We start from the raw sequence: 27,860 nt of genomic DNA on the forward strand, positions 1-27,860 counted from the left end.
CAAGAACACAGACATGGAGCACCCGGTGTCAGCTCTCTGAGGAGTGCGCCGGGTAGATGGGCTGAGTCTCCCCCCTCCCCAACCCCCGCCGCAGGTGCTACCCTGAGACTCCTCTCAAAAAGTGCACCTTTGGGAAAGGGAGGGGTCGGGACGGTGGATGGAAGCCCCTGGTGTGCCAAGGTAACATGCCTGCTTCTGTGGGCCTCCAGGTCGAGCATCTGACAGAGTCCCACTGTCTCTCAAGGCCAGTCTCTGGAAGGAGCGTGTGTCCTTTCTCATGAGGATTTACTGACAAAATTACCTACGACGGCAAGCCAGATTCATGTATCTACTAAGGCCAGCCAGGGATGAACAGGGATGCAGTGCTTTCAGTCCTGGCCCCGCTGGCTCACGGTTGGGGCAGGGGAAGAGCAATCCAGGGCACACAATGTACAACGTGTAACGTCACTCTTTATTATGAAAATAAAATGGTGATCATGAGTGGGGCGAATACACAGAGCAACTGGCTCTTTGGGTGGTTATGTCATGTGGCCTGCAAGTTAACGTTGGCTTCCTGGTCAGCCAGGCCTTAGGCTGGTGAAAAGAGGAAACAAAAAGGATGTGAACGAAGACAAAGAAGACATCGAAGGGCTCCTTTTAGGAGATTTGCTTGAAGGCCTCCGCGGGGATCTTGCCCTCGGTCTAGAGAAAGTAAAGAAAAGGAGTTGGGATGTTAGTAGAGCCAGGTGCCCTGGGTTCCATCCCCACACTACCTGACCTCCATCTTCTTGGCCCTCCTGACGACCCAGAGACAGGTGTCTTTTACCCACTTGATTCCCAGACCTCACCTGGAGCATAGTGAAGGCCTGGCCAGCTCTAGCATAGTTCCACTCATTGTCCTGAAGGCACCTGGGGTGGGAGAAGAACAGGTGCTCTGCATTACTACCCCAGGACAGACACGCTGACTATGCGATGCCACCCTTAATCTATGTTACCTTTTTGCTGGGTCACATGTACCAATATGAGCACTATTGTAACAATGAAAAAAGGCCTAGGGAAAACCAAAACGCCTATCTCTGACATTAATGCCCACTAGAATTCAAATCAGAAACACAGGGGTATTCAAATGAACAAGGGCGCTTAATACATATTAATAAAGAAAGATGTTCAAGAAATAACAAGTGGAAATTCAATAATACGTTTCTTTTTTATTGATATATAATGTACATACTGTAGCAGTCACCATTTTAAGGTGTACAATTCAGTGCTTTTAAGTCTATTCACAAGATTGTGCAACCATCACAACTATCTAATTCCAAACTATTTTTATCACCTCAAGAAGAAACTCCTTAACTGTTAGAGATCACTCCCTGTTCTCCCTCTTCCCCAGATCTTGGCAACCACTACTCTGCTTTCGGTCTCTACGGATCTGGCTATTCTGAACACTTCGTATGAATGGAATCATATAATTATGTGGCTTTTTGTGACTGGGTGCTCTCACTTAGCACATAATGTTTTCAGGGTTCATCCACGTCATAGCATATATCACAACTACATCCTTTTTGGTGGATGAATAATATTCTAATAATATTCCACCGTATGGGTGTACCACATTATCCATTCATCAGCTGAAGGTCAATCCGTGTGTTTCCATTTTTTTGGCTATTTGGAATAATGCCACTACGGAAATTCATGTGCAAGTTGTTGAATGGGCATATATTTTCATTTCTTTTGGTATACACTTAGGAGTGGGATTACTGGATCATGTGGTAACTCCATGTTTGAGATTTTGAGGAACTGCCAAAATCTTTTCCCCAGCAACTGCTCCACTTCATGTTCCCAGTAGTAACATGAGATTTCCAATTTCTCTGCATTCTCACCGACATTTGTAATGTTTCCTTTTATGGACTAAAGCCATCGTAGTGGGTATGAAGTGGTAACTCACTGTGGTTTCGATATGCCTTTCCCTAATGACTAATGATGTCGAGAAGATTTTCACGCGCTTCTTGGTCATTTGTATATCTTCTTCGGAGAAACATCTATTCAAATCATTTCCCCATTTTTTAATTGGGTGGCTTGTCTGTTTGTTGTTGAGTTGTAAGGGTTCTTCTTGTCAGCGATGTGATTTGCAAATATTTTCCCTTGTTCCCATCAGTCAGTTTTCCGCTTTCTTGTTAGTGTCTGCTGATGCACAAAAGCTTTTAATTTAGATGAAGTCCAATTTACCTATTTTTTCTTTGGTTGCTTGTGCTTTTGGTTTCATATGTAAGAAATGGTTGCCTAATTCAAGGTAATGAAGCTGTACACTTACAGTGTTTTACAGTTCTAGCTCTTATTTTAGGTCACTGATCCATTTTCTGCCAGTGTTTGCACATGATGTGAGTTAGGGGTCAAAATTAATTGTTTTCCAAGTGGATATCCACTTCTCCCAGCACCATTTGTTAAGAAGACTATTTTTTTTCTCCACTGGATTTTTTCAGCACCCTGAAAGATAATCAACTGGACGCAAATACGTGAGATTATCTGTGGACTCTCAATTATATTCCATTGATTCCCACGTCTGTTCCTATGTCGGTACCATACAGTCTTGATTAATGTAGTTTTGTAGCAAGTTCTGAAATCGGGAAGTGTGAGTCTTCTAACGTTGTTCTTCTCTTTCAAGATGGTTTTGGCTGTTTGGGGTCCACTGCATTTCCACATGAATTTTGGGATTACCTTGTCAATTTCTGCAAAGAAGTCAGTTGGGATTCTGTCGGGGACTGCAATGAATCTGCAGATTGTTCTGGGTGGTACTGCCATCGTAATGATATTAAGTCTTCCAATCTATGAACGTGGGATGCCTTTCCACGTATTTAGGTCTTCTTTAATTTTTTTCAGCAATGTTTTGCAGATTTCAGAGTATAAGATTTGCGCTTCTTCTCTTAAATTTGTTCCTACATACTTTATTCTTTTCAGTGCTACTGCAGATGGACTTATTTTCTTAATTTCATTTTTTTGGATTGTCCATTGCAACTACATAGAAGTACAAATGATTTTTGTATATTGTGTCTTTCAACCTTGCTGACCTGGTTTATCAGTAGTTTGTTGTGGTTGATTCTTTCAGATTTTACAAATGGAAGGTAATGTCATTTGGGCATTATGCCATTTAAAAAAATATTTACATATACCAGTATAAAAGCATGATACCTTTTTCATAGGCCCACGTTTTTTGGAAGCAAAATACCCAGATAGTTATTTTTCCAAATTGCATGTGAGTTTCCATTACTCATTCCTCTGATGTCCCAACGCCCCCCATCCCCATGTACTCCCAGCACTCACTTCTGAGACCACTCCAGTTTCATCCCAGACTGGGCAGAGAAAGCCTGCACCATTTCCTGCTGCTCCTGGGAGAGGGAGGGCTCAGAGCTGGAGGAGAGTGTGGACACTGGGATGGAGAAGGCACTCTGAGTCTCTTGGGGGCTGGCATCCCTCACAAACAGCTCGTCATTCACGATGCACAGACTGGAGGAAAGAAAAATGCTCCCTCAAACTGGACAAGTAGATAACTCCACACCCCCAACAACAGGATCCTTCTTAACCACCGCCACTCAACAACCAAATTCCTTCCATATCCCTAACTGTGCCTGCCTCCCAGATTTTTTGGCTGGTACCCTCTAACCCTCCCACAGAGTCCACCTTTGGAGAGACTGCCTACCAGCTTCACTAGATTTTTAGATCCAACCCCAACGCATTTACCCTATACAACAGCCCAAGGAAGTGGATAGTCTTATTCCGATTTTCAGAAAAAGGCACTGAATCACAGAGTGGTCGAATAAGTTGATCAAGGTCACACAGTTTGTGAGTATTGGGGTGAGGAACAGAATCTGTATTCTGACTCCAGGGCCCACACTCTTAAACACTAGGCTAGACTGCTCCTTGGATCTTCCTGTCGGCCTTCCACAATATTGAGAACACCCGGAGGACTGCACCCACTACATTTCCACAACACTGGCCCCAAGCTTGGATGGGTGCTCCCACCCACAACACAGCACTAACCTGGAACTGCTGCCAGGGGTAGCAATGAAGGTCCGGGTGAAGGCGAGAACAGAACCCTGAGACTGTCCTTCCACTTCAAAGACAACAAACACCACCACCTTAGAGTTGCACAGGCTTTAACATGCTCACACGGTGATCCCCAGTCAGAGTCTTGCTTGACACTCACACAGAAGGCGGGGGGGCGGGGGGGGGCGGGGGGCGGGCAGACCAGGACAATTGTTCACTTGGAGCCAGGCGGATGTGGCAGGAATGGGGAGGGCAGCAACAGGAACAATCCGCTCCCAGTGACAGGGCCCCTATCATGTGTGGGGCCCTGTGAAAACCACAAGTTCACTTAATTCCTATTTCACAGTAGCCCAAGAGATAGATTATTAGCCCCATTTTGCAAATGAGGAAACTGAAGGGTTAAGTAACCAGCACAAGTTCACAGAGTAAGGACCTGGGATGAGAGCTGTCAAACTCCACAGTCTGTGTCCTTAACGCACGCCTGAGCTGTGCAGGGCAGACAGGCATGGGCCTAGGTCAGATCAGGGTGGTTTGAGGGCAGAGTGGGTGTGGGAAAACACGGAAGAAAGAAGAGGAAGGAAGGGAAAGGAACGAAAGCAGGGAAGCTGGGGGAGTTCTGAGAGGGAGCCCAGCCAGGGGGAGGGAGCAGTGGGGGATCTGGGGAGGGGACTATACAGACACTCACCTTCCTTGAAAACCCCATTGACAGAAAAGCAGAGCATCCTTTCCTGAAAAGGAAGCGCTCAGGTGCTCAGGATCCTCCTTAACCTCCTACCCACCTCTGGCTCTCTGGGCCTGCCCAAGGGAGGAAGCAGGTGCTCACCGTCTGGCACCACATGTCCACCAGGATGGAGCTGAGGTCATGCTGAGTTTTGGGCAACGCACTGAGGGAGTCCACAATGTCACGTTTTGTGCGCCTCAGCAGTTCCCCCTTCAGGTCTGTAGAGGAGAAGAGAAGCAAGGAATGGCAGGGTGGGCGGGGCAGGGCGGGGGGCTACCACATCCTGGTCCTTGGCCCCTGTGATTGTTCCCATCACACCCCCTCACTTTGCCCACTCTTCCCCATCACACACTTACAGGGGTCCTTGAGTGTTTTCATATTCCTGCTATCCTCAAAGTACTTGCACAAGCTGTTCCTAGGAGAAAAAGAGGAGCAGGAGTGGGTGGTCCGGCCAGTGCGGGCATTTCCAGGAGTTGGCCTGTGTCTGCTGGGGAGACACACAGCCCCAGAGCAGGGTCTGAGCCGTGATACTCACGGGGCTGAGTCCTTGGGGTCGAAGGGAATAGCCAAGGAGAAGCAGGCCTCATCGTGGTAAGCACCAAGGAGACCCTGTCGATCTCCAGAGTCATAGATCGAGTAATACCTGTGGGGAAGCAGTGAGGATAGGCTATCTCTGTGGCCTGGGCCCCAGATGAGACTTGAAAACTCCCATGAGCTGACCTGTGCACGGGTGGCCCAGCCTGTCTCAGCCCTCCCCTTCCTCATGGTCCCAGGGATACTCACTGCTGCAGGAATTGCAGGACTAAATGCTTTAGGGTCTCAGATCCAGTAAAGTTTTCCTGAAATCAAAAGACAATTTGGATCTATGCGGTGGACAAAGCCTCCCTTACAGCAACCCCAATCTTGCTTGGTCCTTCTTCCTCACCTTGCAGGGTTTCATTGTCTCAGAGCTGTCAATGTCAACAATCATTGGTGCGGATAACTCTTGGCCGTCCTGGAGAAGGAAAGAGGAAGTCAGCAGTGGAGACCAAGGAGGTGGAGCTGGATGACCGATAAGATGAACATGCCCAGGGAGACAAGCATCAGAGGCCAGGTGGGAAATGGCCCTGGAAATTCCAGTGGGTGGCTTTCTCATGGGGTGCTGGACATCTCTACTATTACATGCAAATGTGTGTGGGGGGGGGGCGGTGGCGGCGGGGGGACACATTTTCCAGGGAGAATATTCTTGTCTTTTTCAGGAATCCACGCCTATAAAATGGATGAGGGTCTGATACAAGCATGTAATCTAGGCAAGACCCAAAGGACTTGAGGGCAGGCGTGGAGGTCATTTTCTTGAGTAAGAGGAGACAATGATGACAGTATTATACATACTTACCAGGCGTAACAACTTGGGGAAACAATCCCGGATGGCACTGTCCAAAACCAAAAATTGAATGAAGTGACTGACAGTTCAGGGTTGCACAGTCTCTCTCCCACTCCCTCTCACACTCCTCCCTCTCCTTCCTCCTGGTTAGCTTCCATCTAGACTGTCCTGACTCCCTTTTCTCCAGTGCCACAAGAAGCAGCATTGGGAGCCCAGGCTCCAGGGCTTTCTTCCCCTCCCTCCTTCCCTCCCTCCCCTTTGCCCAAGTCACCATGGAAGGCTCCGCAGGGAGCAGGAAATGGGGTGGGAGCCCAGGGCTCTGCTACCTCACTGGCTGTCCATCAACCTGCCTGACCAGGCCCTGGCCAAGATCAGGTCAGCCCTTAGGGATGGCCCAGGATGCTGGGACACGGAGGTGAGTGAGGCCGGACTCAGGAGGCAGGAAGGGGAAGGCAGAGGGGACGACAACAGAAACGGGGTGAAGGTAGGGGAGGGACGGATGGGTGAGACATAGGAGAGGAGAGACGAGGGAGAAACAGGATGCAGTGCAAAGGGAAGGGAAAGACTCTCTACTGCGGAGGTGGAGTTCAGGGAGGAATAGAGGAGAAAAGGGCTCCCCTGCTGCAGCCCTTTCCCTCACTGCTCCCTGGCTGGCCCTGGGGACCGAGGCAGGAAAGGAAAACATGCGCCTGTTGGGCTGGGGCCCACTGGATGCAGCTAGAGCCTTCCTTACCTGTGTGAGCTCAGTCTGAGCTGGGCATGGGAAACAGAGCAGCCACGGGGACAGGAGACCTTCTCCCGGGAGGAGTGAAGAGTCAAGCCCCAGCTCAGCATGGGGTTCAGAGTCTGGGGACCCCCTCTCCAGACCACTGCATTCTCTTCTGATGGTCCCTGACTCCTGTGCCCCTCCGTGCTGATGCCTTGACCGAGGAATGCTACCCATCTCGGGCTACCCAGGGCTCCTCTGAGGGCCCAGGCAGGACGATGTGAGGTGTGGAGGGAAGGTGGGGAAGTGCCCTGAGAGGCCTGTCCTTCTGTCTTCTCAACCTCCTCTGCCCTCTGCCTTCCACTCCTGCCTCAGGAACGTGGCCCGCTTCTGGCCCCTTGACTCAGGAAACCCAGGTTTCTCCCCAAGGAGGGCCCAGCTCCTGGCATTGGGCCAGAGGAAGAGATGGCATGACAGCAGCCACCCAGGGCCCCAGCCCTCAGTATGGGGCAGGGAAGCCCCCATGCCAGCCCAGGACAGGTGGGGGGACCTTTTTGGAGCAAGAGAAGGAGAACCCCTCTCGGGACAGGGGAGGGAAGCCCCACATCAGCATGGAGGCAGGAAGGCCTGTCTCAGCATGAGGCCCCGGACTAAAGGACTCTTCTCGGTCCAGGGCACCAGCATCTGAATACTGCTGGTCCTGGGGAGGTGGGGGAGCCACACTTCCTGGAGCACACTCACAGAGGGCACACTGGAGGAGGCTTGGTGGAGACAGGCGGGAAACACACCCCAGAGCAGGTGAAAAGGGGGCCATGTCAGAGGAAGGAAAGGAGACCTCTAAGCACAGATGAGTGAGTGACACAGAGAGAGGAGTGTGTGTGTGTGTGTGTGTGTGTGTGTGTGTATGTGTAAGAGGAGAGGTTTGTGGTCCTCCCAGAGGACCAAAGCTGCTTCTTCCTGCAGAAGGGCACCTTCAGACACAGCTCAGTCACCCAGGGAGCAAAGGTGCCCAGGAAGGGTGACAGGGGTTGCCACTGACCTTACATAGGCGGACTGGTCCGAGAAGGTGCTGCACAACGGGTTCCCTTCTAGCCATAGCTCTTCGAGCTTCAGCCCTTTCACCTTGCCCAACTCCCACACCGACTCCAGCTAAGAAAGATGGGGAGGAAACTGGAGAAGGAGGGCCAGGGAAAGAGAGACACCTGGAACCCTGGGTCCCGAATTCCCCCAGTCCTCACAGTCACCCACAGGTGCCACTGCCTGCCTGTTGCCATTATCCTGCTGTGTCCTGCCCTCCACCCAAAGCTGATCTGGTTCCCCCTTCTCACCTTATTTTTGGAGAGGTTCAGGGTCTTGACTTTGGGAGCCTTCTCTATAATGTCAGAAAGGCCATCCAGCTGGTACAGTTTGTTGTTGCACAAGTTCAAAGACAACAGCTTTGGGTCAAGAAGAGTTAGAGTGGCGGCCACTATCTTGGGCCTCAGAGACAAATCTGCCCTCCACCTTATCCCTTCCACCCCTCTAACTAAATACCAGCACTGAGCCTAAGGCTTCACCTCAGGGAAATTTCTTTCAATGATCTTCAGGGTGGCAGCCATGCAGTTTCTTCGATTCAGGATTATATCAATGTCACGGCCCACCAAGTCTTGAAGAAGCCAAGAGAAGGGAATTGGAAGGCTGGGAGGGCCCTGGCTGGACCAGAGCCAGCACCAACCCCTCTCTTAATTGCCATTCCTAAGTCTCCCTCCCAGGCAGACCTCTCTGCCCCCGCTTGTCTTAGAATTGCTGCTGTCAGCCTTACCTGGGTCAAAGCGGAGATTCTGGAGATCAAGAGCTTGCTGGGAGACACTGTACCGTTTGTTCATGGTCAGCTGCAGAGATAGAGATGAAGACAGAGGCTCTGGGGCTCTGGGGCTCTGGGGCTCTGGTGGTGGTGGTGGTGGTGACAGGGAAAGAGGGGGCCAGGGGAAGAAGAGATGGGTCCAGGAAGTGGACATACAATGATCCTTGAGTCTGTATTACCTTTAGCATCTCCATTTGGCCTGGCTTCAACTTATTCTTCACAGAGTAGGGCGCAGTAGAATGATTGACAAATATACATATCTGCAGGGAGGCAGGGTGGTAAGTACCAGGACCTCTAATCCCAAAGAGGATGACCAGCCCCCTGGCCTGTCCTCCTGCCCAGAGACTAAGTACAGGGCATGCCCTCAGCACACACCTTTTGGTTCTCGTCATCGCAAATCTTATAACTGACATCCTTCAACGCGGAGGCAGCACTAGCATCCTCGACAAAGAAGCATGCCCGATTTCGGACGTAGTGGAACTACAGGGAGTGAAGGCAAGAGCAACAGCGTCAGAGGCCAATGGCCCCTGCTGAGCCAGGCCTCTCCCTGTCCCCCATGCCCACTCATCTGGCTTCACCATCCTCTCTTACATCAACCGGAGTGAAGGGGTCACTGCAATGGCTCTGGATTGAATTCATTAGCCACGCCTTGTCATACTTTATCCCATAAGGAATCTAAGGGTAAAAAGAAGAAATAGGAGGGAAGGGAGAGACAACATGGAACTAAGGATGGAGAACAGAACCAACCAGCTGGGTTTTTTTTTTTTTCTTTTTTTCCAACCTTCTACTTAGCTTAGACTTCTAAAGAAAGGACCGCTGACATGATTTCTTATTTTTGTGCCAAATATAGATGCCCTAAACCCCCTTTCCCCCATTCCGAAGCTCTCCTCCAAATAATCAACTTAGGGTGTTTTAAGTGGTCTTCCTTCTATCAGGTTCCAGAATAGTCTACCTAATGCAGACCCCACCAAGATACTCACCGTGACCTTAAACCAGTTCCTTGTGTAGCCATCCTGTGTGTTCTGACTCATTTTTCTCTCTGGAGGTTTTCTATTTCTCCACGTGGTAACACAGATTTCGTCTTCACCATGCCATTTCACTCTTCTTTCGCATCGGATGCTATAAGGAGTGCTGTGGGGAAGAGGAGAGAAGGCGGGTATCCATTAAATCTAAGAAAGTCTTCTATACATGTTCCACTCACTGACGCCAGGGCTACAATTAGGATTGCTCAGCCACTATTCCACTTCCAGCGTTCTTCAGTTCTCTAATGACAGAAGAAAAGGAAGACCACAGAGAATGAAAGGGTTGCACAGTCCCGGGGGCTGCTACGTGCAAACCAGGCTGCCTGGTCACTTACTGTCTTAGTTGTTGGTCCTTGTGGACATCCCTCATCTCCACGCTTCCATCATTCTCCTGGCAGTGAGAAGGCGGGCGCTCATACCCACCATGTTCATAATGACAGTTCCTCTTGTCAAAATTATCCCGGAAAGAACTCCCACCTTTCTTTCTTCCTTGAAAAGTGCTACCATGGTCATGGCATTCTGCAACTGAGAACAAAAAGACAAGTTTGAGACACATCAATGGTCCACTTACCATGTACCACGTCGTGAGCTAACTCCATGGTAGGGCTGGCAAAGTGCCAACCCGCCACATAAGCCCCAGAAAACAAACTCCTCTGCCTGTCCAGATACAAGAGCCTTATCTCACAAGGTGGCACAATCAGGGCAGGAATCTTGGGAGAGGAAGCAACTGTGTTGAACCTCCTAAGAAATGGAGCAGGAATTATAAAGAACAGAGGTGCGTGTGTCCATGGGTTAGACTAGACACCAGCCACACACCTGGAAGGGGTCCTAATCTTGCCTTCTCTCAGGCTTCTCTAATCTAACAACCACACCAACACCTGGGAGACAAGCTCTCTCGCACCTCCCACATCCAATCCCCAAATGCATTCTGTGAACAATCAGCAAGCTATACTTCTTTGCCGGTGCAGTACAAGCTTTAATGACAGGTGGGTCTGATGTAACAGCTTCCCAAGCTGCCCTCCTGCCTCCAGCCTTGCCCTCAACAATACTCAGTTTGAAATATCCAGAGCAAGCTTTCTTTTTGCCCAGCCCGAAATGCTTTCAGCCCAAGAGACAACTCTTCCTAAGCAAGTGACAGAATTACTGGAAAGAAAATCAGCAGATACTGAAAACCACTACAGTAACAGGATGTAAATGACATAAATAAAACACCGTACCCAACACACTGTACCCAACAACAAAAACAAGAGCATGTATGTTTTTTCCCCCTCTACTGTCTTGTAGCATTCACGAAGGTAGACCATCTCCCAGACCATCAAACAGACCTCAACCAATTTCAAAATGTACACCTTGTCTCAGGGCACTCTTACGAATAAAATTTCGGTCACTGCTGACCTCTGTGCAATGTACCGATTATGGCCAGGCCTCAGATGAACTTCTGTAGGGGGCGTCATTGCTTTCACTGTGTGTGACCCACTGTCAGGACAGTCCTGCTCCTCTTGACTGCTGGGACTTTCCCTGTGTGCCATTAGAAGTGAAATTAAATGTGGGCAGAGCATCAGACCTAGACATTCCTGATGCTTGGTCCCTACAACTTGGAAGTAGGGCTGGAGTGCTCTCTTTCTCTCACACTCTACATCCAACCGATCAGGATGGATGTATCTTCTCTTGGCTCTACCTTTAAATATATATCCAGAGTCTGGCCACTTCTCACCCCCTCCATTGCTACCTACCCTGGCCAGGTCACCAACATCTGTCTCCTGGATTATGCTGCCTTCCAAGTTGTCCTTCTGCTTTTGCCCTTGACTCCCCTACCATCTATTTTCAACACAGGAGGCAGAGTGATTTTTTAAGGCATAAGTCAAATCTTGTCATTCCTTTACTCAAAATCCTTTAACCAGGGTTTGGAGCCCATCAGTATGTTAAAAAGTTATGAGTCCATAACAATATTCAACAACAACAACAACAACAACAAAGACCCCTATTGGTGACATTTGGAGGATGTCCAGAAACCAACTCATTTTCATGGAAGTCCATAAATGAAAGGGAAAACAATCAAAGATTAAAGTGAGGGTTAAGGGCACACGGTCAATATATGGAGCACAGGAAGAGTCAGAGTCATTTTTGAGAACACACATTACTTCAGAAATAACGTCACTGAGGGGAAGAAGGTGTAAAAGTGTAAGCTAGCCAACAGCTACAGCTACAGCCTCAGGCAAGGCCTTGTGTTGGAAGAGAGCACATGTGATAAAAAGCCACAGAGGGAACGGACAGAGAGAGATGCCGAAGACAAAACACACACAGGCGCACATCCACTTGCTGAACTCTGGCATCTCAGCACAATCCCTGTCTCGCAGTTGTGCTGCCAGAATTACGGGCGATCTCAAGAGTGTTATAAAGCAGCTAGTACTTCTCACCCAGACCGCCTGGGTTTCCCCTCAAGCCCCACCATGTACTGGCTGATCCCCCCACACAGACATAGTAGTGAGTAACCTTTATGACATCACGTGCGTTCCTACTCATACTTCCTGTGTTAGTTTGGAATTCTGCCTACATCACTGCCATGCCACTGAGTACATGGCATCAGCATCCCTGCTACGGCAGGGAAAGAACGGGATAAGAAGAAAACCAACCCTTGCCCAGTGGCAACCAACATCTCCTCAGTGTTGGGCAGACTCACTAGGTTTCTCTTGACCTCCTCACAGAAATCCCATGAGAATTCCATCCACAGTCCCTTTTCAGATCATGAATATTGGGTTCACAGATGTTGAGTACATTTCCCAGCCAGGTAAGTGGCAGAACAGGAATTATGTCCTCACGTATATTGGTCTGCCTCTATACCCTGAGTGCTCCTCCAGAGACTGCACTGGTTCTCCCTTAAATGGCAAGCTTTCAGGTCTCATCGACAGATTTTTTGTGAGCAGGCCAGGGATGATGTTTTGTGCTAGTCACTCCTGTTGGGGTGGGAACCAGGTGTCTTGGATAAGGTAGAGATCTCTGTCTTGGACCAGATGGGTGTAGTCTGTTTGGGTCACGGGTTTTCAGATTACGAGTCACTTTGGGCTGGTAGTGTCTGGCATAGAATAAGGGCCTAATTAATATTTGTTAAATGAATGCATTTGATGTAGGTTTGGGATCATCGACACAACCACTTTTGAGAATACATCCATCTGAACCATTTCTACCGACCTCTATTTATATTTATTCCAGAGCTATTCGGGCTGCAGAACTATTTCATAACCCGACTGCAAAACTAGAACAAATTAATTTTTTCTTCTGCAACATTAATATTTTTTCATTAATGTATCCTTAGAAATAGAACTGAGTACCTCCCTGCAGACTGTGGCTAGAACTGCAGCTTTGAAGATCTCAGAGAAGGAGGCTTTTGCAAATAGTGCTGACAGAAATGAGGAGAGGCGTTCCCTGAATCCAGCAGACAGAGCTTTCTGGACACCTGGTCTCTGTAGGAAGAATGTTCTGGACCTACAGGCATGTTGTGTTCACTCAGCCTTGTGACAGACAGGAAGCATCATCCCTGTCTCAGAGAAAGGGAAGAATGTGTGGTCTGTGTGTCCGTGTTGCCCACGCGAGCAAGTATTAGTGTTTTGTATTACGTGCTTCTACAATTAGGTTACAGATACATGTACTCCAAATCATGTTGGTAAACACATTGCCACACAACACTGGATCCCACTGCACATTTCTTTTCCTGTGTTATGTATTATATATGGCCAAATTTTGTTTCTTGTTCAGAATATGCCTTTTAGTGCTTTTTTTCTTTTTTACCTCTCGGTGTTTTAATATTTCAACTGATAGTTTTAAAATAAGAAAGTAAGAGAGTTCCCTGTACACAAAAGTAATGGAACAATATCCACAGGTTGACCAGGGTTACAGAGCACCCCCAGCAGGGGTGGCCAAAAAACCCAGTGGTACACAGCCAGGGCTTCAAAGTGGGTTTAAGATTTTGAGTCCCTGCTCTACAGTTTCCCAGGAGAAGCACACCAGTACTTTTAAGCATAAAGTGATATTTTCGTAAGGATTTTCAATGATATTTACACCAATACCTACTTCCACTAACCGTGTGTGAGTCTAATTTTCTGCAATATGCCTAACCATTCAGAAGTCATTCTTACACTTTGATCCAGACATTTCACTTTTCGAATTTATTACATAAATCACTCTGTCTAAATATATACATATAATTATACGGCTGAGGTTCTTTGGGACAGAAGGATGACGGGACCAGAGAGTGGCTGATATTGTCAAAGGGAGAAGTAGAAATGACTGCCCTTGCAATGAAGTAGACATGGCAAGGAAAGGGCATGAGTACCTGACATACAGGGTGAAAAGGCCAAGGGATGGCTGTGTGGGTCAGAAAGAAGAGGGTGAGTACACAGAAGACAAAGAAACACACATTGAAAACACCTCCAGGGAACTGAATTCATCCTGGTGATATGCTCCCCTCTGAAAACCCTCCTTCCTTCCTGTCCATGTACATCTTGTCTGTCCCTGTTACTTCACTTCAAGTTGAACACCAGAGAAACGGTTCCTACACAGTCCGAGAAAAGGAGAGATGGTATAGGGCAACAGTGTGCAATGATGAGTCTCTTGGACAGAAGGCTGGAGTCGGGACACTGGTTCCAGAAACCACACCCATCATTGCCCAGCAGACTTCGAGTGGGCCCTGTCGTACTGCTCATTTCAGCCTTGACACAGAGTCGCACATTATTGGTTATGGGCCTAGGATTTGAGGTCAGATCCATCAGGATTTCAATCCTGGTGCTAAATTCTATGATCCAAGGCAACTAACTGACCTCGCTGCGACTCAAGTTCTTTTTGCTTGTTTTCCCCCTAACTCAAAGATAGTAACAGTTTCTACCTCATGGGCTACTGTAAAAATTAAGTGAGTTAACACATGGAAACACGTGAAAAGCACCTGGAGAAATGCCCGTGACCTAACAAGCACTATAAATAAGTTGTCTATTACTATGTCGAGAACGTAGTACAACATCTGGCGTTTACTGAGGGAGAAATACGTGTTAGTTGCATTCGTTGTTATTGGTCCTCCTGGAAATGACAAGGAAAAGAGATGAGTGAGTGGCATCCGGTTGCCATGTCAGCTATTAATGTATTTTACAAAGCGGCAGTAGTAAAACAGGGCAGCCCCGGCTCCAGTGGGGAATCATCTGACATATGGGTTAAGGGAACCAAAATAGAAAGCTCAGAGCATGAAACAGGTTATGTGGAAGGATTCAGTAGGGAGCTTAAGTTCCCGTTTCCGATCTTTCAGGAAAAAAAAATGTATTATTATGCAAGAAATGTTTCAGGTTTAAGTGGCAGACTATAAGCAACAAGGGAGAATACTCGTCACACCACATGATACAAAGGGAAAGAAAAACAAAGTCAGGTTATAAAACTGTATATTACAGTATGATTCCTCAGGAGAAAATATTAATGAGAAGTTGTTTTCATTTGTAAATATAAACACAAACAAGTCAGGGTAAAGGGACACGTGAGAATGTCAACCACGTGTAGAAGTAGGTGGCTGGAATGCAGAATGGTTATACTTTCACACCTACGCTTTATACTTGTATAAGAGGATGTTTATGGCTGGGTCAGGGTTTTGTCAAGTGCTTGGGGAGAAACACTTTTCCTATCGACCCATATACAGCATAATGGAAACCGTTTATTACTGATAATCAGGTGTGAATATCTTCTCTCTGATTAATAAGCTAACCTCACTTTTGACGACTCATTCAACTTCTCCTGATCCCAGGTTCCTTATATGTAAAAATCAGAGATTAGGGCTAGCTACCACCTCAGTCAAGATATAGAACATATAACACAACCCAAAAGGTTTCCAGTCGATCTCCTCTTCATCCCTTGGCTCCGTGCAAACATTGATATACTTTCAGTTACTATATATTCGTCTTCCTGTTCTAGGATTTCACACAAATGGACTCGTACATGCTGCACCCCTTTGGGTCTGGCTTCTTTAACTCAGCGTAATGCTTCTGAGACCCATCCGTGTTCTTGACCTTTCCTTGCTGAGTAAAAGCCCCTTGATGGATATACCATAATTCGTTCACCTTTGATGTTGTTTTAATGAAGTTTCAGGAGGAAGTGAAAGGAGATCCTTGCCTTCAAAAAGCCATCTTTCTTGGGCAGTCTTCTGTTCTTTTATAATAGACACAATTTCATCCTTTATCACTCCTTTGTCTCTCTGGGGAAATATTATCTTAATGTCTGTTTCAGCCTCTTCCATTTTTTCTGTTCCCTCAGTGCCAATTATTGGATTTGTTGAGTTTGTGCCATCCCTTCCTTGCTCATCCTGGGTTGTGGCTGTCTTCTGCAGAGGAAGCTCCACTGCTGAATCAGCCCTGGGCTCACAGACACTTAGCTTTGATCCATACCTTGCTCTGGCCTTGCCGGCAGTTTAGCTTCAAGCCGGACACAACCTGTGGTGGCCCCGGCTTTACCACTGTGTTTTCCCATTTCCTTTCTCTTTGAAAAAGACAATCTTCTCTATGTCTTACATGGGAATCTTTATTTCATATTTTCCAGTGTAACTATGTATTTATTATTACTGTAATATTATCATTCTGAAACCACAATTATAAAATTTTAAAATTAAATATTGTAAAAGGTTTGCATTCTTATCATTTAAATTGTTCAAGCAGTTCTCAACCACGATTACACATTAGAGCCACTTGGGGACACTGAGACAATTCACTAGCACCAGGACACACCCAGAACAATCAAAGCAGAACCGTGGTTAGATCCAGGCAACCACATTTTTAAACTCTCCATGTGAATTGCAGTGTGCAACCAAGGTTGAAAACAACTGTGTTAAAGCCTCAGTTTCTGGCTTATGCTTGCCAGAGGATCCTACCAATAGCTGCCTCCTCATTTTGCTGACTTCCCACTCAGCACCATTTTGGGGACCTAGTGAGTCTATTAGCTTAGAGGTCAGCAACTTATTAGCTTAGAGGTCAGCAACTATGCCCTGTGGGCCAAATCTATCCCAGATCCCCATTTCCTTCAAGGTCTTTTGCTTGCAACCAATTTTGCTGCCAAGTACTCTGTTAATCAAGGTCCCAACTTGCCTATGCCAGAATTCACTCTAGTTCTTTTATACAAACAAGATATCTCTAATAAAATATATTACATAGCTTACAAAAACTCTGTGAGGGCCAGAAAAGCAGGCCTGGATGCTGCACAGCCAGGAGAAGTCCACCCACGTGATGGAACTGCTACAGCTGAAATACCACTGCTGCCTGCCCGTTAATTGACATGCATGACAGAGACTGAATTCTAGAAACTCTGCAATGGCTGCCGCATGAAAACTGGAGACCTCCCTCATCACAGGTATTCCACCCCACATATGGCTCCCATGTTATTCAGTTCCACCTCTGAGTCTCATGTTGGCACATACGCTTGATGCGACAGATATCCCATTTGGGACCCTAACTGCAAGGGACTCTGGTAACTTGTATGTGTGTGAGAGTGTATTTGTGTGTGTGTGTGTGTGTGTGTGTGTGTGAGAGAGAGAGAGAGAGTGTGCGCACATGCGTGTGGTCATGTGCACGTGTGTTTCCTTTCATGTTCCAACTTTCTAGTCTCCACAGTACAGGAAAGTATATAAGAATGTTTAAGAGTGTTAGAATAGTTGCCAAGTAAGCAGATTCATCGTATATTTCTCGAGACATGTTTTCTGTTGTAAATGGTATATTTACAATAATGATGGTATTTTCTTTGTTACAATGGTTTGTGTATATTCGTCTTATATCCAACAAACTTGTTAATCTCCATTATTAATTTTAATTTTCTGTAGCTTCTCTTGAGTTTCATATGAAGGTAGTCACGTTGACAGCTTTATTTTCACTTTTATACACGTATTAATTTATGTATGTAGGCATGCATGTATCACAGCTTACCGCACTGCCTAGTATGACATATGGCTTACTGCACTAGACTCAGTACGACATTGAACAGAATTCGTCATACCAGTCATCTTTATCCCTTTTCTGATTGTAGGGAGAATACTTCTAATGTTTTACTATTAGGGGTGGTGTCTGATGGGGTCTATTGTTTTGATACCCATTGTCAGTTTAAAGAGATAGCTTTCTATATTACCGATCTGCTGAGAATTATTGGTATTGTTGTTGTTCAATCCCGGTTGGTTAATTTATTGCACACTTTTTTTTTTTTAACTGTATCTTTTGTGGTATTTGTCCTGTCCTCCTCCCTTTATTCAGCTAATGTGTTAGATTACATTATGGATCTCTTAAAATGTTAAACTCAGCTTGCATGCTTGGGATTAAACACAACCTTGTCATGCTGTATTATCTGCTTTACCCATTGTTGGGTTTAGTTTGCTATTAATTGATTTATATTATTTGTGTTCATGTAACTAATTCGGCTTGGCTAGTAATTTTGCCTTTGCAAGTATTCCTTGTCAAGAATACATTGAATAAACCAAGGTTTTCTATTCCTTCAGTTTGGAAAGTTACATATATTTTTTCCCCTGGAATTCACCTATTTAATCTAAATTTTCAAATTTTCACATCCTTTTCATAATGTGATCTTTTTCAATCTTTTCTGTCACTGTAAGTGTGACACTATCTTCATTCCAAAAGTGGCTGACCCGCACCATCTCGCTAATTTTCTCTGCCCATGTGGCCAGAGATTTTATCATTATCCTGCGCTTCTGAAACACTGACATCTAGCAATTTTGTTCGACTCTCTCACATCTGTTTTCACTTTCGTCAAGGTAGGCTCTATTTTTTTTTATCATTTTTCCTTAACATAGCGGAAAGACATGGGGATTATTCCATATTAAGTAAATGATCAATGAAAAGTCCTTTCATCTACCACCTGGTTTTATTTTTATAATTGAATACAATGGATATTCAAATATCCAATACATTCCCTCATTTGGAAAAGACCTCTGGCTTATCAATGCTGGTCTTTTTAACCAGTGCCATCGTGTCTATTCAATTAAACTATCAGATGATTAAGGAAGAGGGCATTGCATCATTGATGTAAAAGAATTTTTACTATAAGCTTCCTTTAAGAGAAGAGCAGGCAGCGTAGAAAGAAGCAGAAAGGACATCGACTTTGAAATCACGCCTGGATGGATTCAAATCCTGATTCTGTCACTTACGGCCGATGTGATGTTAGGCAAGTACTTAATCCCTCCCAGCTTTGATTCCTTCATGCAGTAGTCAGTGCTGCCATTTACCAAGTGTTTACATTCTCCCCTGTACCAGGCACCTGGTAGGACTGCCCAACCCGACTGCCTTCCTTGGGGCAGGGCCGTGCATGTGACTAGCTCTGGCCAATGGGTTGTGAGTGACAAGTGACATGGGTTATTTCTGGGTCAGAACCTTTGGTTGTTGGTTTGAGACCCTCTACGGCTCTCTCCCACTCTGACGCAGTGAGTAACCCTTTTCTAGATGGTGGCTGCTCCGTTAGTTTGGGTCTCTGAGTCATTCCAGTAAGAATCGCTCAAACCCAACATCCACCATCCCGTGAAGGATATGCACCTGGCATAAACATGCAGCAGGAGTGAGAAATAAGTCACTGAGGTTTGGGGGTTGCCTATAAGCACAGCGTTACACACTGAGCCTCTCCTGACTCATATATCTCATCTGTCAATTAAAATAGCACCCCCTCAGGATTTTCCTGAGGGTTAAATGCAGTAACTTGCATGACAGCCGAGGTTATCACAGTGCTTGACATATGACAGGGGCTCAAACTACGGCAGCTGTAATTATTAAGTAATAATAAAATGGTTCTGAAGAAGTGTGGTTTTTTGTTGTGTAAAATGAGCGGTACTGCATCTGCTTGTCCTGACAGGTAAGTTGTATCTTGTTTTCAAGAGTGGGACACTTTATTTGCTGCCACAGGTAACGCTTCCTAATGACTTGCATTTATGCACATATTGTTTGCCACCACCATGGTATCAGACTCATGCTTGGCAGTATCTCTGAAGAGTAAAAAGGTAGCAAGATTCCAGCAGGAGAGACCGACTGACGACATAAGATAAAATGAATTAAAGAACAATAATCAATGTCTTAATGAGCAGAACAGATTACAACGATTATAAACCCACATTCCATTGTTCTGAGTAAACAAAGGCACAAGGTTTTAAAGTGTTAGAAGATGTAGTCTGAACAGGGTTTCCCCAAATATTTTCTGAAGAACACTGGTACCTCAAATGCTCTGTGGAAAAAAATGTTCCATTCCCATACAAGTTGGGGAAAGTAGCCCTCCCTTTGAGACTCGTGTTGTTTATTAGCATATCATCTAAAAAATTCCTACAGTATTCGTTTACCTTCAGTTCTGTATGTCCCACACTTCTTTAGAGTAGAGCACATTTTGTTGTTGCTTTGTCCTGACGCTAGAGTCTCATAGAACGAACTCGGAAATGCTGAAATGAGAGAAAAATAGATTATTCAAGCTACATGTAATATCAAATATCACAAGTGACAATATTCTCTAACCATCTGCCAAGCAATATTTGAAACCCCGTAAGTTTAAGCACAATCTTGCTATTTGCTCAACTTCATTCACCCAGTACCGCTTTCATGATGTACCAAACGTTATCACCCACGATTGTACCTTAAATCCATTCACTATACTTTTCCACAGGAAGAAAAGGAGAGAGTTTTCAGGAAGGAATCTAAGAAGCAATCATTAGAAAATCAGGGGTTGATGGGGGGAGAATCAGAAACAAAAGAGTGTGAAGCTATACTACTGTAAGCTACTGAGAGATCCTAAGTGCGCGCGCACACACACAAAAATTGTCACCCACTCCCAAATGTATTTTTTAAAGCCAATGAAGTTCAAATAAAGTATAACAAGTAAATTCTGAATCTTCACATCATGACGACTTGGACACTTTTATTGAAATATCAAATTCTCTTTTAAAAAAAATTCCCGATTCCCCTCTCTCCCTTTCGCTCACCCCCCTGAGCCCATGTTTAGAAGGTTTAGTAGAAAAATAAATCATGGAAACAAAGAGAATCTTTACATAATCAAATAAGAGACAGAAATTAAGATTGGGTCTGGAATCGTCTATACAAACTGGGATCTAGGCAGTCTCGAGTGTCCTTAATAACAACGTGGTCTGAGGAGCGGCAGAGGACAGAATCACCTGGCACAGACGGTGAATCGGGCAGAGTGACAGGCAAGGGTAGGGCTTTTAGTGTGGGGGCGGGAAGGGGGGCGGATCCCACCAGGCTTCCACAGCCCTGCCCCTGAGAAACGACTTACAAGTTTATGAATCCCTGCCGCCCCACTACCAACCCTACCCCTATCCCCCTAGCCCCACATTCTGCCCCAGTGTTTTCTCCTCCTTCACTTCACTCTCTACCAACAACAGCTCCTGTGAGTCCAGGATCAAGGCGGATGGCAGACATAGATGCATGGGTGCGCACACACACACACGCACGCACACACAGTTTCTCTGCCAGGTGTTCACAAGTTCGGCCACATTAGGAAAGTCCTCCGCTACCTCCACCCAAACCCCCCATACCCCCCGACCCTCTCGCACCCCCCGCCCTCCCCCACCCCCCCACCCTCCCCCACCCCCCCACCCTCCCCCACCCCCCACCCTCCCCCACCCCCCCACCCCACATCCCCACCCCTCCACCCCCCTCACCCCCCCACCCCACCCCCTCAGAGCCTCTGCTATTTGGAGATTGCTCAGCCACGCCTTAAAGCCCAATTCTCAGTAAACTTCTAGTACCGGCTGCTTCCACTCGTACCAGACTTCCTTCCAGCGCGGCAGGATATGAAAGTTGCCGAAAGGCTGGAGATCTGAGCGGGAGTCCAGTAAAACTTCCGCCTGAGTCAGGGTGTGGAGCCGGAAGCACCTCTCTGACAGGATTCGGAGCACTCAATCTTCACGTGAATGGGAGGGTGCGGAATCTCACGTGACCATAAGAGCCACATGTACAACAGCCATTGGTTGGCTGCGGTGCTCACAGGACCGCAAAGGCTTTGCCTGCCACGAGATGACAGGAGCCACTTGGCTGCCCACACACGCATCTGCAGAGTTTGGCAGCTCACAGTCTTCACGTGACAGAGAGGAATGAGCCTGACGCTGTGGCCGTGGGGAGGGGTGAGTGGGAGCAGTCCACATGACCCTAAACAGTAGGTCATCTATATGACTTTGAGGGCTGAGACTTCCACATGCTGGTAGCCAGTAATGGCCAGGTGAGGGAAGAATCCATGTGAGCAACAGGGTTCAGGAGTCCACCATACTGTAGTGACTGGAAGATCTGGGCCCATCACATGACCATAGGAGCAACATGACAAGAGAGGCCACATGACCTCAAAGTTTTAGAGCCCTTGGTGCTGATATGACCAGTAGGGCCCTATCAGTAGGGCTCATAATTGTAGTGTTCACATGATGGTGGCATCCACGTGGCTTGCAGCCTTAGGATCCTGCAAGACTCAAGTACCCAGGATAGGTGGGTGAGCTTGGGTCAACTTCCTGACAGTAGAATCCACCCACTGTAGAGTTCTCCTGATCTGCATGTTTCAGGAGACCGTTCTGTTCATGAGGCCTGGAGCTCTGAGACTGCCCATATTACTGAGATGGTGGTCCTCCAGATAACCTTCCACAGCACACAAACTTGAGCTTTTGCTACTCTCATCTCACTTTTTTTTTTTTTTTTTTTTTGAGACGGAGTTTTGCTCTTGTTGCCCAGGCTGGAGTGCAACGGCATGATGTCGGCTCACACTGCAACCTCCGCCTCCTGGTTCAAGCGATTCTCCTGCCTCAGCCTCCCAAGTAGCTGGGATTGCAGGCGCCCACCACCACGCCCAGCTAATTTTTGTATTTTTTTAGTAGAGAAGGGGTTTCACCACGTTGGCCAGGCTGATCTCGAACTCCCGACCTCAGGTGATCTGCCCGCCTTGGCCCCCCAAAGGGCTGGGATTACAGCATGAGCCACCGCTCCCGGCCCCCCATCCCTCTTTAATATATTTTATGTGTTTCATTTCTAACAACACGTGAAATTTAATACTTCACAATGAAAAAGGTCCTCACTAAAACCATAATCGTAGACACTACTGCAAGAGCCTAAGCAGTCCGCACAGGTAAGCACTGTTTACTTAATTTCATACAGGGCCAAAGGAAATTAGGGCAAACCTAATAAATTTTAGCTGTTCATTTGAAAAAGAAAATGTGTATAGTGATTAGTATGTGCCACACACTCCAAAAGGTTAACGCATTTAAGAGTGCTAACTCTATGGAGTAGGTAGGATAACAGAATTTTACAGACGAGGAAATTGAAGCACAGAGGCGTTAAAGCACTTGCCTAAGAGGTCACAGACATTGCAGGTGGCAAACCAGCTGTCTCCCCCAGGCAGTATGGTGCTAGACTGTTCTGAGCACCCCCGGGTTTTCCAAAGGAAATTAATTTTAGTTCAGCCTTATTAATTCACACAAACTGGAAGCCAGACCCAGTTACTGAAGAGTTGAGGTCTTGGATGTTCTCTTTGAAATACCAACTAAGAAATTTCAAGTACTATCAGTAATTAGCATCAGTCAATGCTGAATCTAATTAAGGACCTCAGGAGATTCATTTAAATGTATACATATAAACCTACCATTAATATATAAAATATGCATATATGAAAGTCAGTATAAAATGTTTGAGGTTAGCTGAAAACATTTCCTTCTTTAAAAAAATTACTGAAAAGAGAAAGATTAGCACTTTTAAAACATCATACCTGGCTCTGGCCTGAACTGCAACAATTTTGTATGAATGGAATCTGAATTATAATTAGATTTTACTGTATTTTTATTCTGCCTGTGTCTCCCCAGAAAGGATAGAGAAAAGAGAAGGAGCGTACACATTGCAGTTGTTGTTAATCGCAATTTCACGACCACCTGTTTTGCTGGTTTGTGTGGGAAACTGCAGCTTCATCTGCATGTCCAAAATAAATTTGGTGGAGTGGAGTCTTTCTGGTTTGCTTGCAGAGGCAAACAATGCTATACAAGCGTTGGGATTACTTTGCTAGGTTCCCGCACTGTGGCCTGGCTACATAAATAAGCAGAAGAAAACTCAACAGACCAAATTTTCCACCACAGTTAAAGTTGAATGTACTAGTGAGGACAACAGGCTGTGTTTGTGGCTCTAAGGTTATCAAAGGAAGTCATGATATTTGGACGATATCGGGCGCGTTCAGGGTGGTATGGCCATAGACTGAAGTCATGATATTTGGAATGGAAGACTAGGAAGTGCCAATCGGTGGGTCTCGGATAATTCTGGAGAATTATTTATGGGACACATGTAAATAGAGGATATAAAATGGGGCTACATATTTATGAAACGGCCTATTATGAAATTTCAAGTTGGATTTAGGAAGTATCTACACAAAGTCACAGGATGGAAGCCTACTTCAAGACCTGGTACCTGCCCTGGCCCCAGTTTCTATCATTACATACAGATGAACAGATCACCAGTAAAAGGCACAGCAGAATTTTATCTAGCCCACCTATGCTCAACTGGAACTTACACGGTATTGATGATGGTCAAATTCTTTCACCAAAAGACAAATCCTAATTATAACTCTTACTTTAAGTCATAGTTTGCTCCTGTCAGACCTGATACTCATAGCATTCACTCTTTCTCTGAGATGATTATCAGGACTTTGTTAGGATTTTTTTTTTTTTTAAGTTACACCAATGGAAGTCTGTCGGTGCTCTAATATACACAAACAGTGGGGGGAGGTAACTCTGTGGACAAAGATTCATATGTCCGGGGTCCAGTTTAGGCACTGAATTTATTAGGCGCTGTGTTCACTGGGGTGAGGCAGGTTGATAAGCCATTTCTCTTGCATGTGATATGGTAGGATTTAACGGGAACAACTTCTCCTTCTTTTACCTTTTCGTTCTGTGGTGGACATTTTGGGGATCCATGCTAGTGGCTTTAGGAGGAGTGGCTTTACCTAACACAGAAAAGAGAGAAAGGGGAGTACTGGAACTCGCCTTTCTAGAACTTACTTACTCAGAACTCCCCTAAGTATCAGAACGGTTGCGACGTTGTTAAATTAAACATAAATACTCTAATGCTTTTGGTTTGAACAGATACATACACCTGAACTAGGTGTCCTATGTAAATTAACTTTCAGAAAGTAAAAATGACTGACCTAGCAACAGCATACAAGGGAAAGCATAAGATGGGACTCTATCATTACGGGCATTACATCCAAGACCTATTTTTCTGTGTTCCTTTGTGAAATTCATTAACGTAGCTAGAAGTAACTTTATGTCAGTGCCAAGCAATAGGAAAAAAAGAGAAGCAGTTGCAGATAGTGCTCCTTGGCAAATTGCTCAATATGCCAACCCCTCAATGCGAGGTAAAATTCAACAGCTCTAGGTAATAGGCTCACTCTTTGAGGACTACCACAACATACAAATACAAAATTACATCTACAATGAAAACTTCCTTCAGGCAAAGGATGGAGAGGAGTGAAAAGGTAGGGATTCCATAGAGGGTGTTTACTCAAGAGCAGTGCCATTTGTGAAGATGCAGCTCTCTGGTCCAAACCCCCTCCACTGTGAAGACCATTTAAAACAATGAGCAATTACGATTCAAAGATTTCTAATGTATTAAAAGTAGAGAATTTTAAATTTCCCAGATTGCTTCTTGTTATCTGCTCAAGGCAACTGTATTTTGCAATTCAAGAAATAGTTCTAGATACTCTGTTGGAAAATACTGTCAGATAATTTTTAAAACATAGTCAGCCACATTGTTTTTTTTTTAGTGTTTGAAGCATTTATACCTTGTTTTTTGTGATCAGCTTATCACTGATAAATTATTATCAGTGATTAGAACCTGTGAAAAAATGCAAGATACATAATGTTTGGGTTTTCTTTTAATCCTTGGATTTAAAACATCACGTAGTTTATCAACAGTTATAGAATGACTCACTGGCTGGACTGCTCAATTGGCTAAGTCAATCAAGGAGTTAGCAAATAATGAACCAGTGAACACGATTAAGCTCATTTGACAGTGTAGATGCAGACTAAGGCAAAACATGAGCAACAACACATTACATATCTTGTCTATGTGATACTACAACGTCTTTATTAAGAGCTTCCATTTATATATTGATAATTAATTTTCAAATCTGCATATTCGCAGATTGGGTGATTATCTTATTTTTAATTTTCTTTTCATATGCATATTTGGTATCGTTATGGAAACATATTCTTTTCAAAGCGTGAATAAATGTGTGCATTAGAGGAAAAGGTTGTTCTTTAATTTTGGTACATTATAGGAGTCTGACTCTCTTCTTTTTTCTTTGAGATGGAGTCTCGCTCTGTTGCCCAGGCTGGAGTGCAGTGGTGCGATCTCGGCTCACTGCAACCTCCGCCTCCCGGGTTCAAGTGATTCTCCTGCCTCAGCCTCCTGAGCAGCTGGGACTACAAGCGTGTGCCACCAAGCCCTAATTTTTTTGTATTTTTAGTAGAGATAGGGTTTCACTGTGTTAGCCAGGATGGTCTCGATCTCCTGACCTCGTGATCACCCCGCCTTGGCCTCCCAAAGTGTTGGGATTACAGGCGTGAGCCACCGCGCCCGGCTGAGTCTGACTTTCTTCTAAAGACCCAGGGCTTTTAAGGTTGTTCCATACTGAAATCTGAGGATCTTTGTTATCTTTGTGCAATCTGTGTCGCGTGTTTACAGAAAGACAAAACTTAACAGTAAATATGAAGAATTCATTTACCTCTGGTCAAATAATCCTGACACAACATCACCTCAGGACAAGAGCGAATAGAAAACTTTGCCGACGAATTGAAAAAGAATGAAAATGGGATTTAAGCATCCCACAGTGGATGCCTGTTGAGGTTCTTCCAAAACATATACTGCACAGGGGAGAGCTCTCATGCTTTGTAACTGCCTATTCATGAATTCAATATAGGTAGCTCCTGAATAAAATATCCGTCTTTGTTACCCGAAGAGTCACTCTATTAGGAAACAAGAAGGACTTGAATATTGTGGTTACTATGCTCGTAGCAGTATATATAATTTGAGTCTGTACCTGCAGGTGACATTTTTGTTTACCTACACAATATACATTCCTCACCTTCCTGGCTGGGCTCAGGCCTCCATCAGTGTATCTCCTCCCAATAGAGTCATGTGCTTGAGGATATATGGCCACTTTCTTAGCTCCAAGAGTGGGCCCAGAATTAGTCTAATCTAATCCAATAATCCAATGCCCAATCCAGCAGTGGTTGGGTCAAGATTTAGCCTGGATCTTTAAATCTTTCAGTTACCGGCTCAGTTAACCATGAAACTCACTCTGCCTCTGAACTCTCAGTTATATAAGCAAGTGTCTTTACTTATTGGATAAGCCAGCGAGACTTGCACTTTCTGTTAGTTGTAGTTTAAATATCCCTGACCAATACACATTCAATTTTATGGCCATCCTGGGCATCTTACAAAGATGGCTTTCTAAAATAAAGCCAACGTGTTGGTCTTTTGGTCAAAGATTTTTATGTCTCATTCAGAGTTTCTACACCTAATCTTGTCACGGTCCTGGGTGATTTCAATGTCCATGTAGAAAACCAGTCTGATTCCAAGCCTCATGGTCGCAAGACCTCTTATTTGACTGCCATGCTCATGGGCACTCCCTGGATCTTGCTACTTCTTGGAACTGCCCCAACTCTAAAATAGTGCACTTTTATATTTTATTGTGGCAACCTTCTTGTAACTCTGAACATCGTGCTTTATATATTTCTTGGCCATGTTTTTGAGTGCATGTAAGTTCAGACTTTTTAGCTCTTTGATAAATGTTCTATCATGACTACATGGTGGCCTTCTTTATTCCAAATAATTATTGTTGTCTTAACGTCTATTTTGTCTGTTACTAATACAAAAGTAACAGTTTTAAATGGTTTGACTTGTGACTGGTATTGTGGGTTTTTTATTTTTTAATTTTTTTTTTTTCCATCACTTTATTTGCTTCATTTCTGTGACAGGCCGGAAGAGTTATGTTCATGATGCCCGATACTGAGATGACATTGCTATGAGAGACAAGAGAGCCAAGGTGAGAGAAGGGTCAATGAGCAGGCAAGTGTATGACATGCTGGGCTTTCATAATCCTGCAGCTTCTCAAGTTCAGAAGACTCTCTACAGGCAAAGAGGTTCTGGTGGATG

General features: G+C 45.3%; 1 protein-coding gene across 2 annotated transcripts in view; it reads right to left on the reverse strand.

The window, feature by feature from the left end:
• Positions 1–431: 431 nt before the first annotated feature.
• Positions 432–27,860, reverse strand: part of LOC129053001 (nuclear RNA export factor 2) — a 72,723-nt gene continuing 45,294 nt past the window's right edge. For both annotated transcript variants that reach the window (XM_054544861.1, XM_054544860.1), the window contains 21 exons: positions 20,015–20,110; positions 10,011–10,200; positions 9,634–9,784; positions 9,245–9,328; positions 9,029–9,133; positions 8,833–8,913; positions 8,612–8,681; positions 8,367–8,455; positions 8,139–8,246; positions 7,850–7,959; positions 6,117–6,153; positions 5,667–5,735; positions 5,525–5,580; positions 5,277–5,384; positions 5,098–5,156; positions 4,844–4,959; positions 4,706–4,748; positions 4,015–4,087; positions 3,298–3,480; positions 828–888; positions 432–681 (listed from right to left, as the gene is read on the reverse strand). In XM_054544861.1, the coding sequence (XP_054400836.1) occupies positions 637–681; positions 828–888; positions 3,298–3,480; positions 4,015–4,087; positions 4,706–4,748; positions 4,844–4,959; positions 5,098–5,156; positions 5,277–5,384; positions 5,525–5,580; positions 5,667–5,735; positions 6,117–6,153; positions 7,850–7,959; positions 8,139–8,246; positions 8,367–8,455; positions 8,612–8,681; positions 8,833–8,913; positions 9,029–9,133; positions 9,245–9,328; positions 9,634–9,784; positions 10,011–10,200; positions 20,015–20,057 (1,881 nt within the window). In that variant the 5' untranslated portion in view covers positions 20,058–20,110 and the 3' untranslated portion in view covers positions 432–636. The remainder of the gene's footprint in view (positions 682–827; positions 889–3,297; positions 3,481–4,014; positions 4,088–4,705; positions 4,749–4,843; positions 4,960–5,097; positions 5,157–5,276; positions 5,385–5,524; positions 5,581–5,666; positions 5,736–6,116; positions 6,154–7,849; positions 7,960–8,138; positions 8,247–8,366; positions 8,456–8,611; positions 8,682–8,832; positions 8,914–9,028; positions 9,134–9,244; positions 9,329–9,633; positions 9,785–10,010; positions 10,201–20,014; positions 20,111–27,860) is intronic.

This window comes from Pongo abelii, chromosome X (assembly GCF_028885655.2).
Source record: "Pongo abelii isolate AG06213 chromosome X, NHGRI_mPonAbe1-v2.0_pri, whole genome shotgun sequence".
Lineage (NCBI taxonomy): Eukaryota > Metazoa > Chordata > Mammalia > Primates > Hominidae > Pongo > Pongo abelii.